We start from the raw sequence: 24,256 nt of genomic DNA on the forward strand, positions 1-24,256 counted from the left end.
GCGCTCCTCGGTCGCTCTCGCCGCAGCCCCGACCTCGCCCGCCGGCCCGCGCTCGCCCCCGCCATGCCGAACATCGTGCTGTTCAGCGGCAGCTCCCACCACGACCTGTCCCAGCGGGTGGCGGACCGGCTCGGGCTGGAGCTGGGCAAGGTGGTCACCAAGAAGTTCAGCAACCAGGAGACCAGGTGTGTCCCCGACCTCCCCTGGCCGCGGTACCCGCTCTCACGCCCCGCTGGCGTCACGGGCGCGCCCCGGACACACCCCCGTGGCCGGGCTGCTGCTGCTGCTGCCGGCGGGTCCCGCCCCGCTGTCACCCCGGGCCGGCAGCGGGTCCCGTGTGCGGCTGGCACCCGGCAGGTGCAGGGGCAGCCGCGGGGACACGGCGTGGTCCGGTGTGTCATGCCAGGTCCCTTCCTGGTTGCCCCACCCTCCCTGACCGCCTGCGGAGCACGAGCACCGCACGGGAGGCGTCCCGGCTGGCTTGTGCTGGCCCGGCTCGGCAGCGCTCCCGCCGGGTGCTCTCGGACCGCGGAGCAGGGCTGGCGCGGCCTCGGCCGGGCAAAGAGCATCCTCCCGCCCGTGGGGTGAGGATGGTGTTTGTGACAGGCAGTCTGCGGCGACAGGTGCATCCCACTGCTCGCAGATATGCGGTTGATCAGCTTTGTCTACCTAAAGATAAAAAAATCATCTTGGTTTTATGAAGGACAGTATGTTATGCAGTTTTGTAAGGACAGGATGGTGGTGATGGATTAGACGCTTTAAAAAGGGCCTAGGTCAAATCACACTTGCAGAATTTGTCGCAGCCAGGCACTGTTTTGCATCAGCAGCTACTTGTGCATGTGGTGGACCAATGACAGCTTTCCTCTGTAGCCCAAGACTGATGGTCATGCATGAGGGTGATACAGTTGTTGTGATGGCCTTGGCTTACTCCTGAAAAGTGCAGTCATACCATGCTCCTGGCCAGCCAAATGCAGAAAATTACTCTGGCAACAGTGCAAAAAATTCTGCATTAAACCATCAGGATAGCTTGCTCACCTGGACTCTCTGAATACTTGCCAGTGCTTGTTCTACCAGTATTGTCTCTCTTTACTAGTTTGTCATCTTAGCTTTCTGACCCACATATTTTGCTTAATTCTAATGAAGAATTTTAAATTGAGGTGAAAGTGGTACATTCATCCCATGAGCTGGTATGACTGTGCAGCTGTTTTCTATATAGGTGTGTGAGTCTAGGCTGACAGGTGATTCTGAAACACAACTTCCTGACTATATGTAGCTGGCTAGTCTCTGAAGTTCTTGTATGTTTATTTTTATCTGTTCTTGTTCTGAAACTCCTGAAAAAGTGTGTTTCCATTGTCTTCCTTTGAAAGATTAACATGATGTATTCTAAAGTTGCTCTTACAAAGCTTGTCCTTCTCTTCTGTCTACATTTTTGCATTCTCAGTTTAATTGCTCTTGTTCTAGTTATGCTCACTGGCATTACTATAAACCCTCTTCCATTGGTGTTTATGCAACCTAATGTTTGCACACTCTAGCTCTTCTATTCAATCCTGATTAAATGAAGGCTTAAATCTTCTGTTAAGTCTTTCCAGCCTCATACTCACTTTATTGCTCTTTGATCTCTTTTCTGCATGATAAAACTTAATTTGTGTATTTGGTTGCATGACTTTCTTGCTAACTTGTCTAATTTTTTTTTTTTTTTAATGTTTGTTCTCTAGAGACACTTATCTTAATTTCTGCTTAAAACATAGCAAACAGCAGAACTAAATTGATTTAGATTTCATCCAAGGTAGAAGTTTATCTCCAAAGTTTGCATATTTATTTTATGAGGTAAGTTAAACTCTAGGCTTCAGGATGCAATAATCTCTACCCTGTCATTCCACCTATTTTTCCAGGTATGGAATATTGGCCTCTGCCATTAATAAAGAAGGTAGTGGTGACTGCAGTGTGTCAGTGGTTTGGCTAATCTACTAGTGCCAGTTTATTTTCTTAGGCAAGCAGGGATGCAGTGTGGTATAGATATGAGGAATGTACTTAACAGAAACATTTTTTCTAGTTGCTTCTGTTGCAACACTGTGATGCTGACATTACCTTTTTCTTTTATTCCATGAATTAAAATGCCTTAACACTTTAAATCTTTATGTTTCATTTAGTTTTGAGGTGTTTGTTTGGTTGGTTGGTTGGTTTTTTGTTGTTCTTATTTTTGTATGTGTGGGGGGGTTGTATGTGTGTGAGGGGTTTTTTTACAACTTTCTACTTTTGAGATTCTAATATGAAGTTCTTCTTTCCCCTTCAGCAAATAAAGTTGTATCCTCTATTTAATGTTTTAAGTGGCTAATTTTTGCAATATCCTTAGCAACTCCTTTCAAGATACTGACTTTCCAGTTTTCCAGACTAATGTCCTTAGTAAAAAAAAAAAAAAATCATCAATAGTAATAAGAGAATTCCTCAACAACGTATTTGAAATTAAACTACAGGTAAAGTTGATATTTGTGCTGCAGTGGTTCTTTCCTAAGGCATCTGGATTTTCAGTGTGTCTATATAACAAGATTTCATTGTGTATATGTAAGCAAAAATTCTTACCATATAAAGCAAATCCATCACAGTCTTTTCCCCCCCTTATTTTAGTTGCATTTTTAAATTTATAAACTAGTGTACTGGCATTACAAAATACACTTGCAATATTGCAGAATACTGGGAGCTGATAGTTAAAAAGCACAAAGAACCTTAAACCTTCCCAATGGCACTCGGACAAACCCCTGTGCAAACAGATAAGCCTGGGTCTGAGGGTCAGCAAACTCCTGTTTTATCAGATCTGCTAAGTTAGCAAGTTCCAGAGAAGGTTTACCTTTTCTTAAAAACTCTATTTTGCTTTTTGCTGCATTCTCTTAAATATAAATGATGCTTAAATTGATAGCTGTGTGCAGACCCAGGCTTAAATCCTTGTCGAAGGGTTTTAGCTGGGAGCTCTTTACTGGAAAGCTTCAGTTTGTCTGGCTTGCAGAACGGAATAGAGGGAAGAGTCATTATATTTCCACTCAAATAGTCTTTAGGTTTCAGTCCTAGTCTTTAGCAGTGTAAGTGGGTTTGAGAAACTAATGCTGAGGTTAGCCAGGGATAGGACCACCACTGACAAGTGCTGTGGCTAAACAGGCAGGTATAATCCCAACTCCAGAACATTTAAAATGAGAAAGACTTCTCTTTTTAGTTTATTCTGAGACTGGTGTATCTAGTGATGTCACAATTATCTTTTGATTTAGGTTCGGTATTCTTTCAGGTCTGTAACTGATGAAGGTGGTGTTTGTGCTCGGGGAAGTGAGGGAAATTGCTGGTAGACTCAATCACTGCCCCATTTTTTTCCTCCATCCCTCTAAAGTGTATGGAAATGCTTTCCTTCAGCTGGAGACTAAAGTCAAGCAACCCTAACAAATGCAGCAAGGGAGCTCCTCAACAGTATCTTTATGGTTATGGAAGGTTATGGTTATGGAAGATAACTCTGTTTAGTATTCAAAGCTTCTGTGTCCGTTATGTGCCATGGTAGGAGCTTGAGTGGCACCACCTTATTTAGTTGGCAAAACGATAAGGGCTGCAGTGGGGGCTTAGTCAGTTTATCTTCTTCAAACCCCACAAGCAATTGTCATCAGCAGAGTTGTGCAGGCTGGAGGAAGAAGAAAGGAATGGAAGTCCTTAAATGAGGATGGCTGTTGTAGCCTCAGCATCTGAAACTCTGTTTTACAGACATGTAACAGATGCATACAGATATTAACACGCCAAAGCTTTTCACAAAATTGTCTCCAAATACACTGAGATGGCATTTCATTATAGTTGATACACAATTAAACCCCAGTGCAGATATTTTTGGTGACTCGATTTTTTTAAAAATCATTTAATGTATCACTTCATAAATAAATATATTTTCGTGCAAGATATGGTATTCTTGCTTCTCTAAAGACTATTTATTTTAACTCTTCCCTTGAAATGCTTTTTGTTCTCAAACTGGAGAAACTAGAGTCGTAGATGGCATTCTTTTACATACATCTCTCCTGGTGAAAGAAGTTAGGGCTCCTGCCCATTCCTGTGAGCTTCCTTGGTTCTTCTTGTCAGATTCAGTGTCTGAAGTGAATATTTCCTTGATCCAAGAGGAGGAAGGGACTTGAAGTCCTGCCTGGCACATGTGGATTTGAAGGCTTCCTACCCACAGCCTTATTTAGCTACTGAAGCTGGGTTGTTTCAGAAACATCAACTTAAAGTGAATGCCATTTAGCTTTTGCAGAGGGAATTATGGCATGACTACCAAGGGACATTGCCTGCTGTTTGGGAAAAGCTGTGCTGTTGGTATGAGGGCTGTGTTTTTGTAACTAAATAAGAAAACTGGTATCTTGGACTGAAATTTAATTTTGGAAATTAGGAAAAAGTAGCAGATGTTTCCTTGGAGAATTCATGCAAGGATGGGTTTGGGTCTCTATTTCACGCAAAGTGGGGTAATGAAACCATTTTTTTCTATAAAGTAAATAATAGAAAGAATCAAGAACAAACCTGGAAACTTATGTATCAGGAATGCACAATTTAACCCTGGCTGTAAAAATTCCCTCTTATCTTCCCTCAGCATCCTCCAAATCTTGTACTGCAGTTGTCTCAGATGAGACATGACCTCACTGCATCTCATGTAACCTGGTTTGAGTTAAACTGATGTGAAGGCCAGAAGCTGCATCACCCTCGCTGGAGTAGATGGTTATGGTGTTTGCAGATCCCTACTCGTGGAATGAACAAGCTCAGGTCATAAACTGATGTTACATCAGCTGAAGGCAGTGGGGATTAGGAGGTATGCCAGGATGTGAATTGTCTCTTCACACTGCCCAGCTGCTTAGCAGTGGTTTGCAACTGGAGTGGTTGTGTTCTGCTTGTGTCAGTGGAGGCAGCTATTTCCCTCCCTCCCACTCAGTTACATTGTCATGAATAAGGTGAAGCTGGAGAAACAGATTTTATCAGCTTAGTTGAATAAGATAAAGATTGTTTTTAGACTTCACGTTGTATGTTTGTCATGATTTAAGCCACAACAGCATGGTTTTTTGTTTATACACGGAATTGAGGATGCAGCAATATAGCCATTTATTATGTTTTTCTTTGCTCTGTATCAGAAAAGGCCCCAAATCCTTCAATGCTTTTGGTTTGAGGCTTCCACTGTATTGACCTTGCTATATACTGTGCACTTTTATCACAAAGATATCGTCATTATGTTTATCCATATCTTTATTTATCTTTGTGTAGATGATAAAAGCTGGAAATTAAAAAAAGAAAAAAAAAAAGACTGTTGAGTATAATGACTAACAAACCCACATGTCCTTAGCTGCAGAGTTTGGTACTCACTTTTGGAGACTTTTTGCCCATTTTCATGCTCATTGGACCTTTGTTTCCAAATTTCTGATGGTCCCTTTCGGACTGCATGTGGCTAGACTTAGGCCTAGCTCGAGGAAAGGTGTTTTCCTCTTGGCAGTGGTAGGCTGTGTGCCAGAGTGGAGGGTAAGAAGATATTTCCTGCTTCTCGTGCTTACCACAGCAGTTCCCACCATTAGGATTGGCAGTTGTCAATGAAGATATAGCGGAGGGTTTGTCTTAGAGCTTTTAATGTGGAAGAGCCTAGAATTGAGGGGAGACTGGGAGATAAGGGATCCCTATAAACTTAGAACCAACTCTGGCATTTTTGTTTCTTTGTTTTGGGCTTTGCTGGTGCCCACTTTATGTAACATCAAGTCAGTTGAAATATTTGCCCACTAAGTTGGAAGCCTTGCATTAAAAGACTTCACTGTGCAAAATATGTTCCCGAAGGTAAGAGGTCAAACACACCCCACTGCTGAGCACTTGTCATTGGCTGGGTTTCAATAAATTGCAAGCTCAGCATGTGGAGTTTTTTGATCACTTTTGAGATATTGATTCTTTTGTATGAGGACTCTAGACCTTAAATTTTGCCTTCTTCTCTGGGTATTAGAAGGGCCTGAAGTACACATTTACTGTATTGGAACCTAAATTACTTGAAAAATCTTACTTCTTGCAAGCATGGCTAGAAATTTAATCTGTTGTGATTATTTAAAAAGGTATGTAGATCCCTTGTAAGTGCATGATTTGAACAGGATCCTAGTTACAGATACACATTATTTACCATCCTAGTCTGGCTCTTCATACTTATTCCCCTACTTCCTCACAACTGTTTGTTTTTTAGTTAGAATATACAAATGAAAATTTCCCTTCACTATGTTCTGATGTAAATCTAGCTCACAAGGAACTCAGTCTGCTGTTACTCCTGATCCTGATTTTTGCTTAATGGATGCTTCAGCCACTGAAATATGTTTGTAAGCTGAGTAGATTTTGAGCCTTATCCTTAATTCATGATTTTTAGTCTATCCAAGTTTCTACTTACTAAATTGAACTCTCAAATCAGCTTTTACAAGGTGAAGGCAGATACTAACACTTATTAAACTTGGTTTTCATTGTGTCCTGTCATATGTGTATATTCCCAGCTAGAGCCTTGTGCTTGTGAGTTCCAAGCAACTTGGTCAAAATTTATTCCTTTTGTGGGCTATTGATTTCTGTAAATTTCACTTTTAAACAGAATTGTGTGGTGTCAGGGCTTTTAATGTACAGCTTCTGTTGACTTTTCTTGAATGAGACATTTATTTAAACTGTTACCAAATACCCAAATTTGATTAAATTGCATAAACCAAACAGAGCTTGTAATCTTGAGGCAAGAGTTTGTTGTTGTGTCCTTCCTCTGTGTCCTCACTATGTGAAATTGTTTAAATAACCTCCCAAACAATTATGATATAGATGGGGGAATTTAACAGTAATGTTAGTAAGATAACTAACACAAAGTTTGCTGTTAGCTTAGTGTTTATTAATAGATAGTTGAGATACAATACTTCAGATACCTGATTCTGTATAGTCTCTTATTGGTTGTCTGAATACGTAAAAACACCTCAAACCAAACAAAACAAAAAAGGAAGGGGTGAAAAAAACCCCAGACAAGCAACAATTAAACCCAAACTGCCATTTCCCCTAAAAAAAACCACAAACAAAACAAGAACAACAAAACAAAACAAACCACCACCCAAAACCCCACCAATGTGGTTAGTACAGGCTATACCTGATGGAATACTTGCAACACAGTGACTGGTTATCTTTTGCTCTCTGGCGTGGTGAAGGTAAAATAGGCAGCTGTGTGTTTATCTCTTGGCTGAGTCTACACAATACCTCCAATACCAATCTTTGAGAAGGTAGATAAGAAGAGATACTGAACTGTTGCACAGCTTTCTCTAGTTGATTGGGAAATGTGACTACTCACATTTCTGTGTGACAAATAGGAATGTTATTCTAGTCTTAAAAGCATAAAGAATTTTTTTCACATGCACCAAGAGAGAAGGAAGCAGCATGTTTGTTTTTTAAGTTGTTTACAAGATGAAAAAGTTACTGCTAGCACAAAGTCATTGGAAAAAAATACAATTAACGACAATGGAAAAAGCATCACTTCAGGTCCATTGTATTAAGCAGACCTATATTTATCTTAAAATATATTCCCTGACCTCCTGAAACCTCTTTTTTTTTTTAGAGATATACTTAGAAATTACTAGTTTTTAAGGAACAAAAGAACTCTGAGTGCTATAACTCAGTGTTTTTTCAGTATACAATGAACATTAGGATCATGTACTTTTGTCATTCAGGCAATTTTTTTTCCTAATATGTAATGTCTGTTAAACTAGCTGTTCTTTTTTTCTTCCTAAGTACTAAAATAATTTTTCTTTGGGTGTATTCCAAAGGTGTGTGGTATGTGACGATAGTTGTTATAAAGCAGGTCTGTGGAAGTGCTGAGTCAAGTGGCACTTATAATTTTTTAGAGCCCTCATAGTAACCATGAAACTATAATAATGATTGAGGCTACATCCATCTAGTGGGTAGATGCTTTACTTGGAGCTGGATTTGTGTGCAGAAGGGCTTCTACTTAAGCCTGGCTAGTTTTTCCAATTATGTAATATACTTAGTATCTTGCTGAACTTATGTTGACCAAAATTTTTTCAGCTCCAAAAAGGAAAACAAACTAAGAAAATGTTTTGATTAAAATACTTTTCCCTGAATGGCCCTCTTTCATTGATCAAAAAGGTGGACAGGAAAGTAACAGTTTTATCTCTGGAAATTTGTCTCTTTGTGCCATGATGAAAGCGTCCAAAAAGTTTCCTGACATACCTGCATATGACTCTGTCCCTGACCAACCCTGTCCTTCCAGAGACCTGGTGTTTGTTGGATGGTTTGCTTTCTTTTGGACCATAAGAAATCCTCCTAGTAGTATTCTTGGCCAAAAAAATGTATTCAGTTAAGGAGAAAAATTAAGACAGGATCTTACTGTAGCTTGTTTGGGACTGTGAAAGAGTTGAATAGGGGAGCTGACAACATGGACTTAACTATCTTGATGCTGATAAATCAAATGTTTGCTTATACTTAAGATGTTTTAAAGCAGTAAATTCCTTTCTACAGAAAGCTAATGAGTTTTACACAGCACCCTGAAGGTTGATAAACAAACGTTGTTAGGACTGGGTTTGGACCAGCACCAAACCTCAGTGTTGAAGGACCCATCCTGGCCTGTATCAAGAACAGTGTGGTCAGCAGGACCAGGGAAGTGATCCTTCCCCTGTACTCAGCACTGGTGAGGTCACACCTGGAGTGCTGTGTCCAGTTCTGGGCCCCTCAGTTCAGGAAGGATATTGAGGTGCTGGAGCAGGTCCAGAGAAGAGCAGCGAGGCTGGTGAAGGGACTTGAGCACAAGTCCTGTGAGGAGAGGCTGAGGGAGCTGGGGTTGTTTAGTCTGGAGAAGAGGAGGCTCAGGGGAGACCTCATCACTCTCTCCAACTGCCTGAGAGGAGGTTGTAGTCAGGTGGGTGTTTGTCTCTTCTCCCAGGCAATCAGAAGTAGGACAAGAGGGCACAGTCTTAAACTGTGCCAAGGGAGGTTTAGATTGAATATTAGGAGAAATTTTTTACAGAGAAGGTAATCAGACATTGGAATGGGCTGCCCAGGGAGGTGGTAAATTCACCGTCCCTGGAGGTTTTTAAGATGAGACTGGATGTGGCGCTGAGTGCCATGGTCTGGTAACCACGGCAGGGTTGGATCAAGGGTTGGACTTGATGGTCTTGGAGGTTTTTCCCAACCCAGTTGATTCTATGATGAGAGAAATTATTCTACCAACGTCTGGCCCATTTTACTGGTTTCCAGCTAGAAGCTTTTGCTCATTTGTGCCTCGGGTAAAGATGCAACCTTTTAAAAAAGGGCCCAATATATATTAGGATTTAATAACTGAGACTATCTTAGTAGAGCATGGGTTTAAAAGGTCTGATCAACTCATTATTTAGGAATTGTGCATGGATTTAGAGAAAAATAAAGATTATTCTGCTGTGTTTATACATAAGTTTTGGAGTAACAGGTTTGAAAAATTAGTGTGGTTCAGCAGTAGGTTTCTTTTGCTTGGATTTAGAATTGAGAAAGAATGCATTCAATAGTTTTGTTTTATTTTTCCTGTTCATTTATAAGCTCTATTTAATTTTTTAATTCTGTGGTGTGAGCAGTGACTGGTCGCAGACTTTGCCTTGAAATCTGTGGAAGCATAAAAATTCTTTTAGATAGTATCATAAAGAGCCAAAGAATGTAAGTACAGTAAGAGTGAATAGAACAACGGACACAACATGAGAATTGAGTCATGGTGAGCTGTTGATGAGCAGCCCTCATAGCTTTTCACTAAAGTTTTCATCTTTTAAAAATACTCTGCCTGAACATCATGGTGTAGATTTTAACCAGATGTTTGGTTTTGGGGTGCAGCTTGATATTTGCAGCTTATAAAATACACCTGTTTCCTGTATATAGTAACATTGTAATTATAGAAATACAATTGCCTTTTTTAAGGAGGTATTTTGATGCAGGGAATACTTAATGCCTGAAGTAGAACATGCTGTTTCTGTACTTATCGTCTAGGTTATTCTTTAAATGACCATCTACTTGGGAAATGGCAAGGACATAGAACACATAGACTAAAAAAAAACCAGTATCAAATTTAATGACAATGTGAGCTGCATCACTGTTATAGCTGTAATTATGTGTTGGTTGGTGCTGACCTTATGAAGAACATATTTAGGCTAAAGTAAATTTTAGACTGGCTAATACTGAAATAGTCTTTTTGTCAAGGAGGCAGTTAACCAAATTGCTGTAAAAAAAAAATCCTAATCTAAATGGAGAGTTTATGGAAAACTATGGAAGTTTGCTAAAACTGTTTTTTTGTTTGTTTTTTCTATTATTCTTTAGTAATGCTTTTCAAGTAATTCAAGTGTTGAAATTATCATCTCCTGCTCTTTCAGTGTAGAGATTGGTGAAAGTGTGAGAGGGGAAGATGTATATATTATCCAGAGTGGCTGTGGAGAAATAAATGACAACTTAATGGAACTACTCATCATGATCAATGCTTGCAAGATTGCATCATCCTCCAGAGTGACTGCTGTAATTCCATGTTTTCCATATGCCAGGCAAGATAAGAAAGACAAGGTAGGTAAGAACTGTGTCATTTTGGAAGGCTTTTCTTCAGCTTTCTCACTTGTAATTTTTGGAGATTATTAATTTTCGTAAATATTTAAGTGATTTGAAAGATTTGATTCCCCCTCCCCCTGTCTCTTTTTTTTTTTTGTAAAATGTTAAATTATTTTATTTATAAGTGAATTTATTTATAAGTGAGACAATTTTTTTTTTGCTTGTGTTTTGCTAATTGCCATACCTCCAGTTTGCAAAAGTAGGTACATTATATGTGTGTAGTACATTGCAGAGTACTTTGCTAGCAAACCTCACCTGATGGGATTCATTTTCCGAGTTTTGGGGTTGTTTTGGGTTTCTTTCCATTTCTATATATAAAGAGGATACACCCTTTTTAGCAATTTAGTTGCATGGAATTAAATCCTAAATTTGAACTGCTGTAACAGTTATGCAGATGGGTTTTACCCTGTATGGTTAAACAGAGTAAAATGGAAGGAACTGATAAAATCTGCAATGCGTAACAGTAATTAATAAAAAAATTATTTTATGCTACCAGACAGATTAAAAAAAAAGTTTTTATATCTGTAATAATTACTTTGATTTATACAGACCAAAATTATATGGAAATTCCATAAATACTCTTCTGATTTCAATGCCTTTTTTGTGAATTTGATCTGTCATAACTGATAAGTATCAGTTCAGCCCAGTTGGTAACACTGTAACAGACCCTCTATGGCAAGTAAGACTGATTTTAAAATATAGATAACTAGACTTTTCTATCTCTATTATATAAACAAAAAACCCTCTAATTGGTTATGTGAATGCTACCTTTACCTAAACTCACTTGAAAAGAAGTAGTAAGAAATGTGAATTTGGCTTTAAAGATTGGATTGCAGTGATTGTATTTTTGGGAAAATTTCCTCTCTCCTGTACTTTCCATAAATGCACTGCTACCTGCCTTTCACATCAAGCCCATCCTCAAAGCCTTCTGTCATTCTTTATATTCTTTCATTAAAACAAACAAACAAACAAAACAGACTGAAAAGTAATGCACAAGCTAAAAATAATAGCAGTTATTACAAAATATAATGCTCAGCCTGTGATGTCTAAGAACAAAACTAAATACAAGAGGTTTTTCCTGGTATACTCATTCTTTAAATGCAGGCTCTGTAATGCACAATATTATCAAGACCCACTTGTTATACTTCCAAAAAGGAATTCAGGAGTTAAATAGTAATACCCTATTCTTTGCCTACATCTTTTGGTACTTCATTTTTGCTGTGTTTTGTATTGAATAATGCTTTCCCTTGATCAGGAGAGGTGAAATCCTCCTTTATATCAAAAGATCTTGAAAGTGAACCAATAAACATTTTGTTGAAAAGGAAGGAAAGCATCTCACTATGTTTTGATTTTTCCAATTCATATGGGAAGATTCTGCTGGACCATCATCTAAGTTTTTGGTGTAGGAAAAGGATGAGTATATTCCAAATTTTCCATGCATCTAGATTATGTCTTGTCAAGGGTAGTCAAAATCCATCTGACAGACTTCCAAGAGACACTTAAATCCCCAGTATGGTGGCACAGCATGCCATCAAGGAGTGTTTTGTATTTTGGAAATGCCATGTGAAGATGGATAGCCTAGGAAAATGATTTTGATTAACAGGGATTTTGAGGTTTTTTTCCAGGCTGTTCTGTGTCTCTAGTTCTGCAATTTTAGACAAAATGATGGGGGTTTTTTTGTGTTGAGTTTTTTTTTCCTCCCCTCTGTTTTGCAATTGAGAAAATGTTTGCCATCTTTGGAAATTAACCTTGGTAGTTGACCTCCATGTTGCAAAATAAGCTATAATATAGTTGTCAACATGGGGCAGCTTATTGACAGGGACATCTTTCCTCCTGCTTTTGGATTGCATCACATCACTTGGTCTTTGACCCATGTAGAGTGCACAAGCTTTGTATGCTGCCTGAAGTGTCAGTAAAGTGCCAGCCATTTTCTTCCTATTAATGTACACAGATTTTCTTCTATGGTGAAAGCTATTGCTGTAGTTTGCTTGACTATGAACTGAAGCAGTATAATCTTCACTAGTGCAATGCTGTTTTCTGGTTTGAATTTAAGTTATTGACTTTAATTCATTAAGAACTAAATAGACTGAGTCCTTTCTGCTTAAAATAACCATGTATTCTTCATATCTCTGTATTCTTCATATCTCTGCAGTTACGATTGCTGAGAACAATGAAAGTGCTCTTGACTTGTTTATGTAAGGAAAAGGCCTTGCAGTACAAATCTTATTCTGAACAAGGCCTTTGTAATCTACTTGGGAAATTTTAGCACTAAACCTGGACTAGCTTTAAATGGGAAACAGAAGTTTAAAAAAAAGGCTTACTGAGAATCATAGAGAAGTTGGCAAATTAATTTAGACTCAATCACATGCTGCCCTAAACTAGAATATTTCTGATGCACAAGCTAACTAACTTAAAATTAGCTCAATTGTGTCTGTGCTTTGGCCATACTTGCATTTATGTATCCTCTAATTATGCTAACCTTCCAAGGTATGGGCAGGACACATTTATGTAGGATACTGCAGAGATGCCTTTGAGATAAGTTAGAAGTACAGTGACAGGTGAGTTTGGTGTTCTGCCACTCATGTAACTTTGTTTTTTTGATTTGTAGAAGGGGTCCGTGGAGCGTTGGGTAGGTATCTTTTTTTTTTTTTTTTAAATCTAACACTATGCATTTTCCATTAATGTGGCCTTAAAGAGTGAAACTTAATGGGTTATATTACGTATAACTAGGAACATCTTCAGTTTCACTTCTTGATTTCAGTTGTGTTTCACCTAGGCCATGACAGTAATCCTCTAGAATAATTTGCTCTAAGATTCTGGTTAAAAATTTGTTTGGACATTCAAGATAATGGCTGTCAACTTCTGAAGCTTCAAAGCGTATCTCATTTTTGAAATGATAAATTTGGGTAATACATTACTGAACATTCAGTATCCATACACTTCACAGCTGGCTTTCTTGGAAGTGAAAGTTCCAGTTATAAATTTTTTTTTTTTTTTTTTTTGTTCAGCATGCATGTAATGAATATTGAGCAAGACAATGTAATAAGATGCTTGAAGGCAACAGAGCTTTGATCTTGATGGACAACTTTTTTACTTTCAGCTATGTGTCCACTGCACAGTTGCTCTTGTGAGGTTGCTTACATTAGCTTTGTGGATTCCTCTTGCCCCTGGTAATTCAAGTGATTTTTTTACAATTTACTTTCTGCACCTAATTTAATGCTGCATTTCACACTAATAATTCTGAAACCAATCTAAAATTGTATCAAAGAATGGAACAATGAATACTGTGAATCTCTGTTCTTACCTCTCTCATCAGAAGCAAACCTTACAAACTGCAATATAAAGAAAATTATGAGTTCTCATCTTTGTCATCCAAGTTCCTGAGTAATGAGGCCAGGTTATCTGAAGTTCCCATGAATATACTTTCTTTGATTTTAAAATAATCTTCAATTTGGATCACACTGTAGCAGAAAACTTACGTTCTATGCAAACAATCAAATATTAAACTCTTTTGAATGTGTCATGTGGGTTTTCTTTTAATGCACAATTTTGGGTAAAGGAAGCTGTCAGCTGCAAATTTCTTTTGTCTTAATCTCCTGTTAGCCCATTTTTGAGAAACAGGTATTGGTGCCTGGCTAACTTCCTTACAAGACCCTCTGTCCACCAACATGTGGACAATCTGTGATGTGTGCATATCTGCTAAAACAAGTTACCTAGTGGTAAAACTTTAAATTCTTCCTTCTGGGAAGGCAGCCTGTAAGGCCAGCAGCTGAAAGTACCAACTGGTAACGTATACATTAGTATGTGATGCAGGAAAGTATTTTGTTTAAGGTTTTTTTTGTGATGGTGATACTCATGATATTGATACAAGAGACAAACTGAAAGGTATTCACATTGAACAAAATGAAAAAAAAAAAAAACCAAAGACAAAATCTAGCATGCTGGATGCAGTGGAAATGGCAAACCACACTCTGAGGAGAATGTAATTTGCCTTTAACTGCTAGTCTAAACTAGTTACTTGTTTCTACCAGTGGGTGTGGTCCTGGTTTGCCATCTTCTTTTCCTTTCTCTTCCACTTGAGCTAATTCACATGGTTGCTGTTGGTTTAGACAAGTCCTGGTCTGCAGAACAAGGGAAGTGGTGGAAATGTCTAGCCTGGAAAGAAGGGTTGGGACAAGCAGGGGAGCAAACTTATGATTTCAGCATCACCTGTTAGTCCAGCTTAGTGGAAGCATTAAGCCAAATCTTTGCAAAGAGCTGGTAAGAGAACACTTATGATAGAATAAAAAGAGTAGATACTAAGTCTTTTTTTTTGTTAGATGTTGCCAGAGATTTGAGAATATTTTGAAGTCCAGCTTAAAAATGTCAGATGCTACGATCAGGAATTCAAATGGCATGAACAAAAAGTTTGCTAATAATAACAGAAATATCCAGAAAGCCTTGGAGAACTTGGACCTTACAGAACTGAACTTAAATTAAGAGCACTATAGTCCTCAGTAAGTGGAAAATCAATTGTGCTGAAGTGCTAATGATAAATTCTTTTGGAATCTGCATCTTATGCATCTGAATTGCAGAGTTCTAGGGAAGTGCTAGCTGTTGCATCTGCCAAATGGTGGTGATGGTCTGTGAAACACAGGGCCCAAAAGGCATGGTTTTCAAAATGAAGAATTTTATTAATGATGGAGATAAACTTTATCTAGCCATGAGAAAGACTGCAGTATCTCAGTTTCTGTTCTGGAAGTGTGTTGTCAATCTGTAGGTTGAAACAGAAATGCCAAGTTTCCACCTAAATTAGCAGAAGTTTTGGGGAAAATATTGGTTTCTTGATAGGACACGGAGAAGAATCCAGGGTAAATGGGAAGTGATTCAGCTCATTGTCAGTTATGCCCTTGAGCATCAATGGAAATAAAGCAGAGATACTCTGTAATTGTGTGTGGGGTGTGGATGGAGAGGAGGTTTCTAGGAGGCAAAATGAGGCTGTTTGATAGAGGTAGCAGGAGAGAACACTATGCCAGCATAAAACAATCTACCAGTGAGACAGAGACTCTGAATGGCAGTTCTCCCTTCATGTTAGTATTATTGCCAGCTATTAGCCCTATTTAAAGATTGGCAAAAAGAAAGCAGTGGGGTTTTGATATTTCTGTCAGAGAAATCTGTCCAGGGTAACATTGCTTTTTACAGAGCTAAAAAAGACTGATTAAACTTTAGAGTTGCTCCAAAACCAAAAGTGAGATATCCTCCAGTCACGGTTTCCATCTTTTTTTTTTTTTTTTTTTTTTACTGTTACTGTTTGTTCTGCATCCTTGATGCTTTTAAAGAGCTTTTGACATTGACATTAACTTCTATTGTTCTTTTCACTTCTTAGGGGTTTTTTTTTCATTCCCCCTGTCGCTTTTGAGAATTCTAAATTCCCAAGTGCATCCAAGAATTAAACATGAATTAACAAAAAAAGGATAAATAAATAGGCTAGGGTAGAAGACTCCTATCAACAAGGATCTGCTACAGACTTTATTGTGTCATGAAGAAATGCTTGGTACTAACATTGTTTTAAAGCAGTGTTCTCAAAAGTTGGGTTCACTTTGATCTATGGTTTTTGCAGTGCTTTTAGAACAGGGTAGATGCTTTAGAGTTGGTTGTCTGTGTAGGGTAGTGGCTTAGAGAAATAGAGATTGTCTTCTGCTATAGGAATGCTATCTGAAAGTTGTAAGCAGAAAAATTGGAAAATTATATCCCCAATTTTATATCTTTTTAATACAAAGCATTATTAGGCAGACAGTGCAAACTGATTTAGATATGCCTAAATACTGAGTTTCAAAACCCTAGTAGCAAGATAAGCTATTGACAGGCTAGTTTGGCAAAAGTTCTGGAATTTTTCATGTCTAGATTCCAAATATTCTAAAGAAAAAAACCAATAAAAGTATTTAATCTACTTACTCCTTGCATCTAGGCAAAATATTTTAAAATTAAAGCATTTGTGCTTTATTCCTCAGAGCCGTGCACCAATCTCTGCAAAACTTGTTGCCAACATGCTGTCAGTGGCGGGGGCTGATCACATCATCACCATGGACTTGCATGCTTCTCAGATCCAGGTAACTGTTGGTTCTTACTAGTTGTGCCTAGGAGCTCTACTGAACTGATGGGAAAGGCTGATAGTAATTCTCTGCATTGTCTCATTGTTTTGATAGGCTATGTACAGGACTCCCAGGGCTCAGAGAAAATCTCCTTGCCTGTTTCTAATTAAATACCCTTTTAGAAGGAGACGTCTCTTGATTTTATGGGCTGATTTTGCAGGCGTTTCAAATATTTGTGCATTGGAGTCTTCAGCAGAATTTGCCATGCCTAATGTAACATAAAATATACTGGTTTGTGGCAAGTTCTCTTGATCTGAGCCTTGTCAGAATTGTAGTGTTGCCCTAGATAGAGTTTTGTTGTTACAGCCAAGGGTACAGTATTCTCTTAAAAGAAGTGGAGATTAAGATTGGCAACCCTTACCTGGCTTACTGCTGAACCCAGCAAATCACAAAACGTTTTCCTCAGTAACAGAGCAGATATCATTTGTCATTCTCATGTGTACCTTCTTTTAAGATACCTTATTTTTGCATTCTGTTTAATCAGAATTTCTTCTTGTACTAGATGGCTGTCATGCAAATAAGAAGCAGTTTCATTTGTGGTTTTACATTGTTTTTGTCCAAATTGTAAATACAAGAAATCTAAGATTCAACTGCTCAAGTAATACTAGCTAGAGTCTTCCCTGTGTTGAAATACTGCTGTTCATGTTAAGAAGCTGAAATTTATGGAAGTTAACTATTACTCACTGGATTTTTTGAGAGCTTTTCACTAGCCTGAATTTACTTGAGTACCTGAAGGTGATCACCTTTTCTGATTTTTTATATCAGTTGAGAACATCTGTTCTCTGATTCACTACTCTTAGATGAGATTTTTAGAGACCTTAGTATTTATTTGACTTGAGCAGCATTTGACAGTAGTATCTCAAGTTCTACCATTCAGAAAGGCAAAGGCTCGGTTCTTTCCCTGTGTCTTTGTTTCAGTTAAGATCCAAACACACGTTCATGAAATTCTTTCTTTTTTGGACTAGGGTTTCTTTGACATTCCAGTAGATAACCTGTATGCAGAACCTGCAGTGCTGCAGTGGATTAAAGAGAACATTCCTGAGTGGAGAAACTGTATCATAGTCTCACCTGATGCAGGTGGTGCAAAAAGGTACTATCCAAGCCTAAAACTATTGATTTTACATATGGTTAGTGGTTAATGAATTAGTTTGTCTAGTCTTCTATTTTCCTCTATGAAATGTACAAGCTATAGGGTACCTCACTGATGAATCCAACTACATTGTAAAAACAGAACAATAGTCCTTCCAATGTTGTTCATGCTTGAAAACATTCAGGACCTTTCTATACTCTAAAGAAAATGTTTTTCTCTCTCTCTGGATATGGCCTTATTAGCTGAATCCCTCCACAGGAGGGGAGAGATTTTTCCTGCTGCTTGCTTCTTTAGTCCAGTTGCTGCACCTCTTCCTGCTTCGCTCTGGAAGTACCTAAGCTTCCATTCTCTGTCAAAACACATGGCCTATTCCCACTGTACCTGCTGGCATTTAGGTAAGAGCTTGCTTGACTCATATTTCCTTTTTCTTTATGTTATTGCACTTGAACTGTAAACCTATTGACCCTGAGTTTTGCATTATAAATACTAAAAAAAGGGAGTGAAGTGGCAAAAGGAAAAAATAGAAAACTTAGTTCATTTCTTGATTCACAGCATGTGTTTCTCACTTAGCAGACTATCTTTTATTTGGTATCGATTGAGTGTAAACCAGTGCAAAAGCTCAGTAGCACACTGGCTGGTGAGGTGATAAAGCATGCCATTGAGGCAAAGTGCTCATTCTCAAGTTTTATTGGTTGTGCTGCTGCTGCAAAGGGAACAAAGAAAAATGAAGTAAGAATCCTGTAAGTCCATAGCCATTTATATGTCTGAAACATGGTATGGGGAAAAATGTGAAGGACTGTCATAATTTTATTTTAATTGAAATCCTTGGGTCTTTTGTGAATGTTCATGTTGTAATGATTAGTAGGGAAATAAGACTGATTAGAACTCCATAGTTGTTCATTTTTAGATTAATCAAATTAAGGATGTAAAGAATATAAACTATAGAAAGCATTCTAAAGGTCAGATGACTCAGCAGATTAAATTTCTTAGTTCATTCCTATCTGGATGCTGTTATTTTCACAGTTGTCTTTTGTTTAAAATTGGTTTTGTTTGGTTTTGTTTTTTAAAAAAATATAACCTCTGCTTAGAATTCATGTCAGAAGACAGCATTTTTTCCCCTACCCAGTATTTGTGTATTATCAAGTTAATCATTAGAGTTTATTTTTTGAAGATTACTCTCACTGTATTCAATATGGATAGTTGCAGTCTATCTTTAGTATTTTTATTGTAATGCAACCGAACAGTTGCTGGTTAAGTTGGGGCAGATGTTGCTTTCAGTAAAGCCACAGGTTCTCCTTCACCTCCAGCATTGTAATGTGAAGAATATGGTTTGGCCTTTCCATTTAAAATACGTAGAACTTCAACATAATACTTAATGGAAAGTGAATGTGAGTCATCTTAAAATTTAAATCAGTAAGGATAGATTAAAAAAAAAATCCATGTTCTTGCACTTATTTAAAATATCTGAATTCTTTTTTTGTTTCTTACCATTTGCTTGTTTGTTCCCCAGCTTATTAAATGTTGTGATTGAAATAAGGCATGCAAATTCTGTTGATATCTTATAGCCTCTAAGGTATTGAGACTTGCTATTAAATCACATTATTCACAAAAAATTCCAAAATTTGGGGTTTTTTTGATTATCATACAATTGTTGAAATACTGTAACTAACAACTCCTTCATATTTTAGTGGTAAAGAAACATAACTGTATTCTCTATTAACCATGCAAAGAACCTTTTTAACAACACTCTAAACATATTCTAAAAATACAGGTTCCAAGGTTGCACCAGCATTTAAAAGAAAAGCATGGAATTTTTTATTCCTGTGTCTTGATACCTAACAGCTCTGTTATATTAAACTGAAGAAAGCAATCAGAAGTCTATAACAAGTTAAATTTATTATTGGAAGTTTGCCTGGCCGCCAGAGGTCACCCTGAATAGTTTGAAAAGATCTTTGTCAAGCAGATGTATGCTAAGAGAATTATTAATGAAGTAAACTACTTGATTACTATTCAAGTACTGTGAAAAGAATTATTAATCTCTGTTACCTTTTTAGGTTTTTCCCCTTTGGTTTGGTTTCACATCCTGCAATGGTATTTTTCAGTTAGAATGTTAAAGTGCATGCTCCTGTAGGCTTAGGATTGACTTAGAATTTCCTCTGCTTTAAATTACCTAGTGTGACTTGTATTGCAGCAGCTTAATAAAAGCTTGCGAAAAGCTGAAATGTTTTAAAAGCCAGGCACTTAATGACAGAAACCCAAAATCTATTCAATTAAAAAAATCAATTTTTGGACTATAGCTTAAGACACTCTTGTTGTATTTATTAGCTATGAATTAAGATTATTTCTGTCTGTCTCATTCCTTGCAAAAGTTTTTGCTGTGGTAATTCTAAAGCCAGGAAACAAAAACTGTATTTTGTGACAAATACATATGTATGAACTGTTCTTTCTTTTAAAATGGTTTTCTAAATATGGTGTATTTCTTTCCATAACTCAGGGTTACTTCAATTGCTGATAGACTGAATGTGGAATTTGCTCTCATTCATAAGGAAAGAAAGAAGGCAAATGAAGTGGACAGAATGGTCTTGGTTGGTGACGTGAAAGATAGAGTAGCAATTCTTGTTGATGATATGGCTGACACATGTGGCACAATCTGTCATGCAGCAGACAAGTGAGTATTATTGTGAACTGGCCCACTGTTCTCACTGTACTGAAGACAGCTGATGAATGCAGTTGTCCTACATACCTATATCCCAACCTGACATCTGTAGCATGAAGGCATTCTGATCCTTGAGTCTGTAAGTTGCAGTTCTGTGATCAAGCTGTGTCCTTCTTTAAAACATGGAATTGAGAAAATATTTACAGAAATACATGATTTGTTTTTAGGAAGAGCACAGAAAAAATGTCATATAACTTGAAAGGGATTTGGGCTGTCTAATGGACTTTACAGTCAAAATCACAAATTCCCTAGCCAACAATATTTTTTTTTTTTTATACTCCTGTGCTTAGAAGAAGTTAATTCCTGTCAAAAAGAAGACCCTTTTTTTTTTTTCTCTCCTGTTATGAAAGAAGCGCTCTTTATTTACCTGGAGTAGATTTCTAGAGACCAAATTTTTAAATCATCAAACACCTTCAATGTATCTGCAGTGTTCACTAAGAAAGATGCTTTTGCCTGAGTGATGCTGCCTTATATCATGTTGTTGGCATGAAGTAGTGCTTTTGATTCAAGTCAAATCTAGGTGGGAGGTACTTTGTGTTTAATTACACTTGATCACCAAAATACTTCTTAGAACTCCTTTTATCTTAGCAACGTAGATGCATATCAAGCATGAACTAAGAAATGTATTTTCAGATACAGCAGATCAACTTACTTAAGTACAAACTTGAGCACACACCCTTGGTACACACTCACCCTGTCAAGCTGTATCCTCCTTGTAGGTTGCAGCTACTAAATGTATCTCTGAAAATGACCAAAAAACTTTGATTTTGACTCATTTTGAGTCATTCAAAATGAGATGATGTTCCTGTGGGTTTTTTTTATCTCCCTTATGCTTCCTCCTGTGCCTTTGTGATGATTTGATAAAATGCCATTCCTCAGGGTCTCTGTTTGTAAAGCTAGAAAAGCACATAGGACATAGCTGAGCATCTGGAGGCATTGAGGCCAGTAAAAAACAAACAAACAAACACAAATTTAAGGTATTTTGACTTATTCACAAAGTGTTCTAGTTCTTTGATTTATACTTTTTTTTTTCTTCCTCCTCTGCTGCACCACTTCACTGAGTGCTTGCATCAGCAGCATGTCTTCCCTCAACCTTGCAGCAAGCTAGGCTTTTAATCATTAACATTTGTTCTTCCTCAGAAACTCCTTCCAAGCAGAACCTTTTGAATTGCAGATGAAAATAAAGGTGGACAATAATGGAGACACAATAGAGTTGTGAATGCTGCCATCCAACCTACTTGATTTTAAGACAGAAAACTTGTACTGGAGTTCAGTTGTATGTTGTGCTGATAGGGTCAAAGTGCAGAAATTTAAATTAGTATCGCTGCTGCAAATAAGAACTTTTTTATTTAATTATCAGTGTATGGAGTTGGGGGTTTTCTTTTGAGACAATTCTAAACTTTTTCAGGTTATACAAATATCTGAATTATTTTGTAGGTGTTTTATGTGTAGGAATTTGTGAGTAAAATGTATTCTAGAGATTTGTATCTGGTTTCATCTATATATATGTATGGAAACATGCATCACATCATATTTTTCTTGTGTGTGTTCTACAGGTTGATGTCTGCTGGAGCTACTAAAGTTTATGCCATTCTCACTCATGGCATCTTTTCTGGTCCTGCCCTCTCTCGGATTAATAATGCATCGTTTGAGGCTGTTGTGGTAACCAATACAATCCCCCAAGAGGAGAAAATGAAACACTGCCCAAAAATACAGGTAGAGTGATATTTTTGTTCAACTTCTTTAAACTCTGGATCTGTGTTTAACTGTTCACTGGTGCTAGAATTTGTGCCTTGAGAGGAAATTAATATTCTAAAATACATGGTTTGCAAACAGTTTTGCTGAAACATGCCAAAGAACTGTTTTAAGGGGATTAAGGTAGTACAATAGAGCATTGCAAAATATTTGCTGTACCTTGAGTATGCTTGTTTGTGAAAGAGTGACAAATGTAAAACTGACTGGATTTTGGTGGTTTTTTTTTTTTAATCAGTATTTGCATGCAGGAACTTATGTTATTGTGGAGGCCACAGAAATCTTAGACCTTTTTTTTTTTTTAAAAACACTAATGGAATTGTTCTGGGAAGTCATGTGTTTCAGTGGAGGTTTTCTTTAGTACAGAGTGGAGAAAAGCATAAAAGATTGTGGTTTTAATGCATTATTGGATTTTTTAAAAAGCCTAACATTTATTTGGTATTTATTGAAACAAGACAAGCACTCAAAAGGTGTACTTCCCTTAAACTGTATTTGTCTCAAGCAGACACTGCCATCTGATGGCAGGAACAGTGGGGGTTTTTCACAAGATGACTTTTGTCAGAAGTCTTAACAATATGACTGTGCAGCAATCTTAGTGGATGCTTTCTGACTCAGTTTTTTAGTTTTACTTTGTATCAGTGCAGTTCTTATGTATATATTCAATATCTAAAGCTTTAATATTGTAATTCTTCCTAGAAAAAAGAGAGCACAATGGTAGATTGTTTGTCTATATGTTTATAAACTGCATAGTTTTATTGTTCTTGGCATCCCATAAAATTTTTCTTCTTGATTTTTCTTTCAGTTTATTGACATTTCCATGATCCTGGCAGAGGCAATTCGAAGAACACACAATGGTGAATCTGTGTCTTACCTGTTCAGTCATGTCCCCTTATAACTGCAGGAGATTACATTGCATCTTTGCAAAGGTCCCTCTAAGCTAGCACTGTTTTTAATGATACACTTCAACCACAAGAAATTAGTGTCTTTGCACAATTCCAGAGCTTGTATGTTTAATTATTATATTTGTCTTGAAATCACCACTTATTGTTATAAATGGGCAATAAATCTCCATCTTGAAGAAACCTTATGAATTCACTCAAGAGTCTGAAGGTCTTCTGTGTTGCATAAGTTCTCTTTAATGTGCCTGTCCTCACTTTCTGCCAAACTGCTGTTTTGGATCCATTTTTCTATAGAGAACTACTAATTGTTCACAGATTTTAATGGGATGTATACATGTAAGATAATTTTCTGTGTTCAGCTAAGTGCTGCAGACTGCAGTATCGTTGGATCTGTTGGGGGCAGGCAGCTGGTTTGTTTGTTTGTTTGTTTGTTTGTTTGTTATATTTAATTACCATGAATAGTATTTTGTAAGCCTAACAGTATGTGAAGGTCATGCTAATTTTGAGGAACTGTTGACATACACATAGTATTAACTGTTTCACACACTTCATGTTCATATTTACCCACAAGATACATGGGCTGCTCTTTCCTTTTGTAAAGCTCTCATTACATTAAATGGTTTGCATAACATCCATTCCATGCAGTTACTGTCTGCAGTTTTAAGATTAATGTTTCAGTATTCCCGTGGTTATTAGTATCGCTTGTTTCGATAATAAGGAGCAACCTTTAATCATGAGCAATTTGGTTCAAATTTCCTTTTTTCTTTGTAGTTTTTACCACTCACTGATTCTGATATTATGAATATTTTTGTAGCAGTTTTCTATTAATATTGTAAAGGTTTACTGTGCAAAGTCCAAACAGAAAACTTAAACACACTTCTATGAATTGATCTCTGCCCATATCTACGTGATTAAAAAGTTACTGAAAATAATTTTTGTTTGTTTTGGTTTTTTTTCCAAACTGTACAGCCAATAGATCTTCAAGTTTCTATTACAAAGTACCACAATACTTCACCGTGCAGCCAGTGAACTATGGTACTTTACCTATCTTGAATAC

At 37.4% G+C, this 24,256-nt stretch overlaps 1 protein-coding gene across 3 annotated transcripts; it reads left to right on the top strand.

Annotated features, from left to right (window-relative positions):
* Positions 1-24,131, top strand: PRPS2 (phosphoribosyl pyrophosphate synthetase 2). 3 transcript variants are annotated; one of them, XM_050331954.1, is made up of 9 exons: positions 77-185; positions 1,716-1,827; positions 10,386-10,569; positions 13,220-13,240; positions 16,602-16,700; positions 17,708-17,832; positions 20,327-20,500; positions 22,105-22,264; positions 23,103-24,131. In XM_050331954.1, the coding sequence occupies exons 2-9, from the start codon at positions 1,823-1,825 to the stop codon at positions 23,193-23,195; spliced, it is 861 nt and encodes a 286-aa protein (XP_050187911.1). In that variant the 5' UTR covers positions 77-185; positions 1,716-1,822; the 3' UTR covers positions 23,196-24,131. The 3 variants fall into 3 exon arrangements, with proteins under 3 accessions (XP_050187909.1, XP_050187910.1, XP_050187911.1); XM_050331952.1 differs by lacking the exon at positions 1,716-1,827 and having other exon boundaries at positions 1-185; XM_050331953.1 differs by lacking the exons at positions 1,716-1,827; positions 13,220-13,240 and having other exon boundaries at positions 1-185.
* The last annotated feature ends 125 nt before the right edge of the window (positions 24,132-24,256 follow it).

The sequence above is a fragment of the Myiozetetes cayanensis genome, unplaced genomic scaffold, assembly GCF_022539395.1.
Source record: "Myiozetetes cayanensis isolate MyiCay16 unplaced genomic scaffold, myiCay2020 scf5-8, whole genome shotgun sequence".
In the NCBI taxonomy this organism is placed as follows: domain Eukaryota; kingdom Metazoa; phylum Chordata; class Aves; order Passeriformes; family Tyrannidae; genus Myiozetetes; species Myiozetetes cayanensis.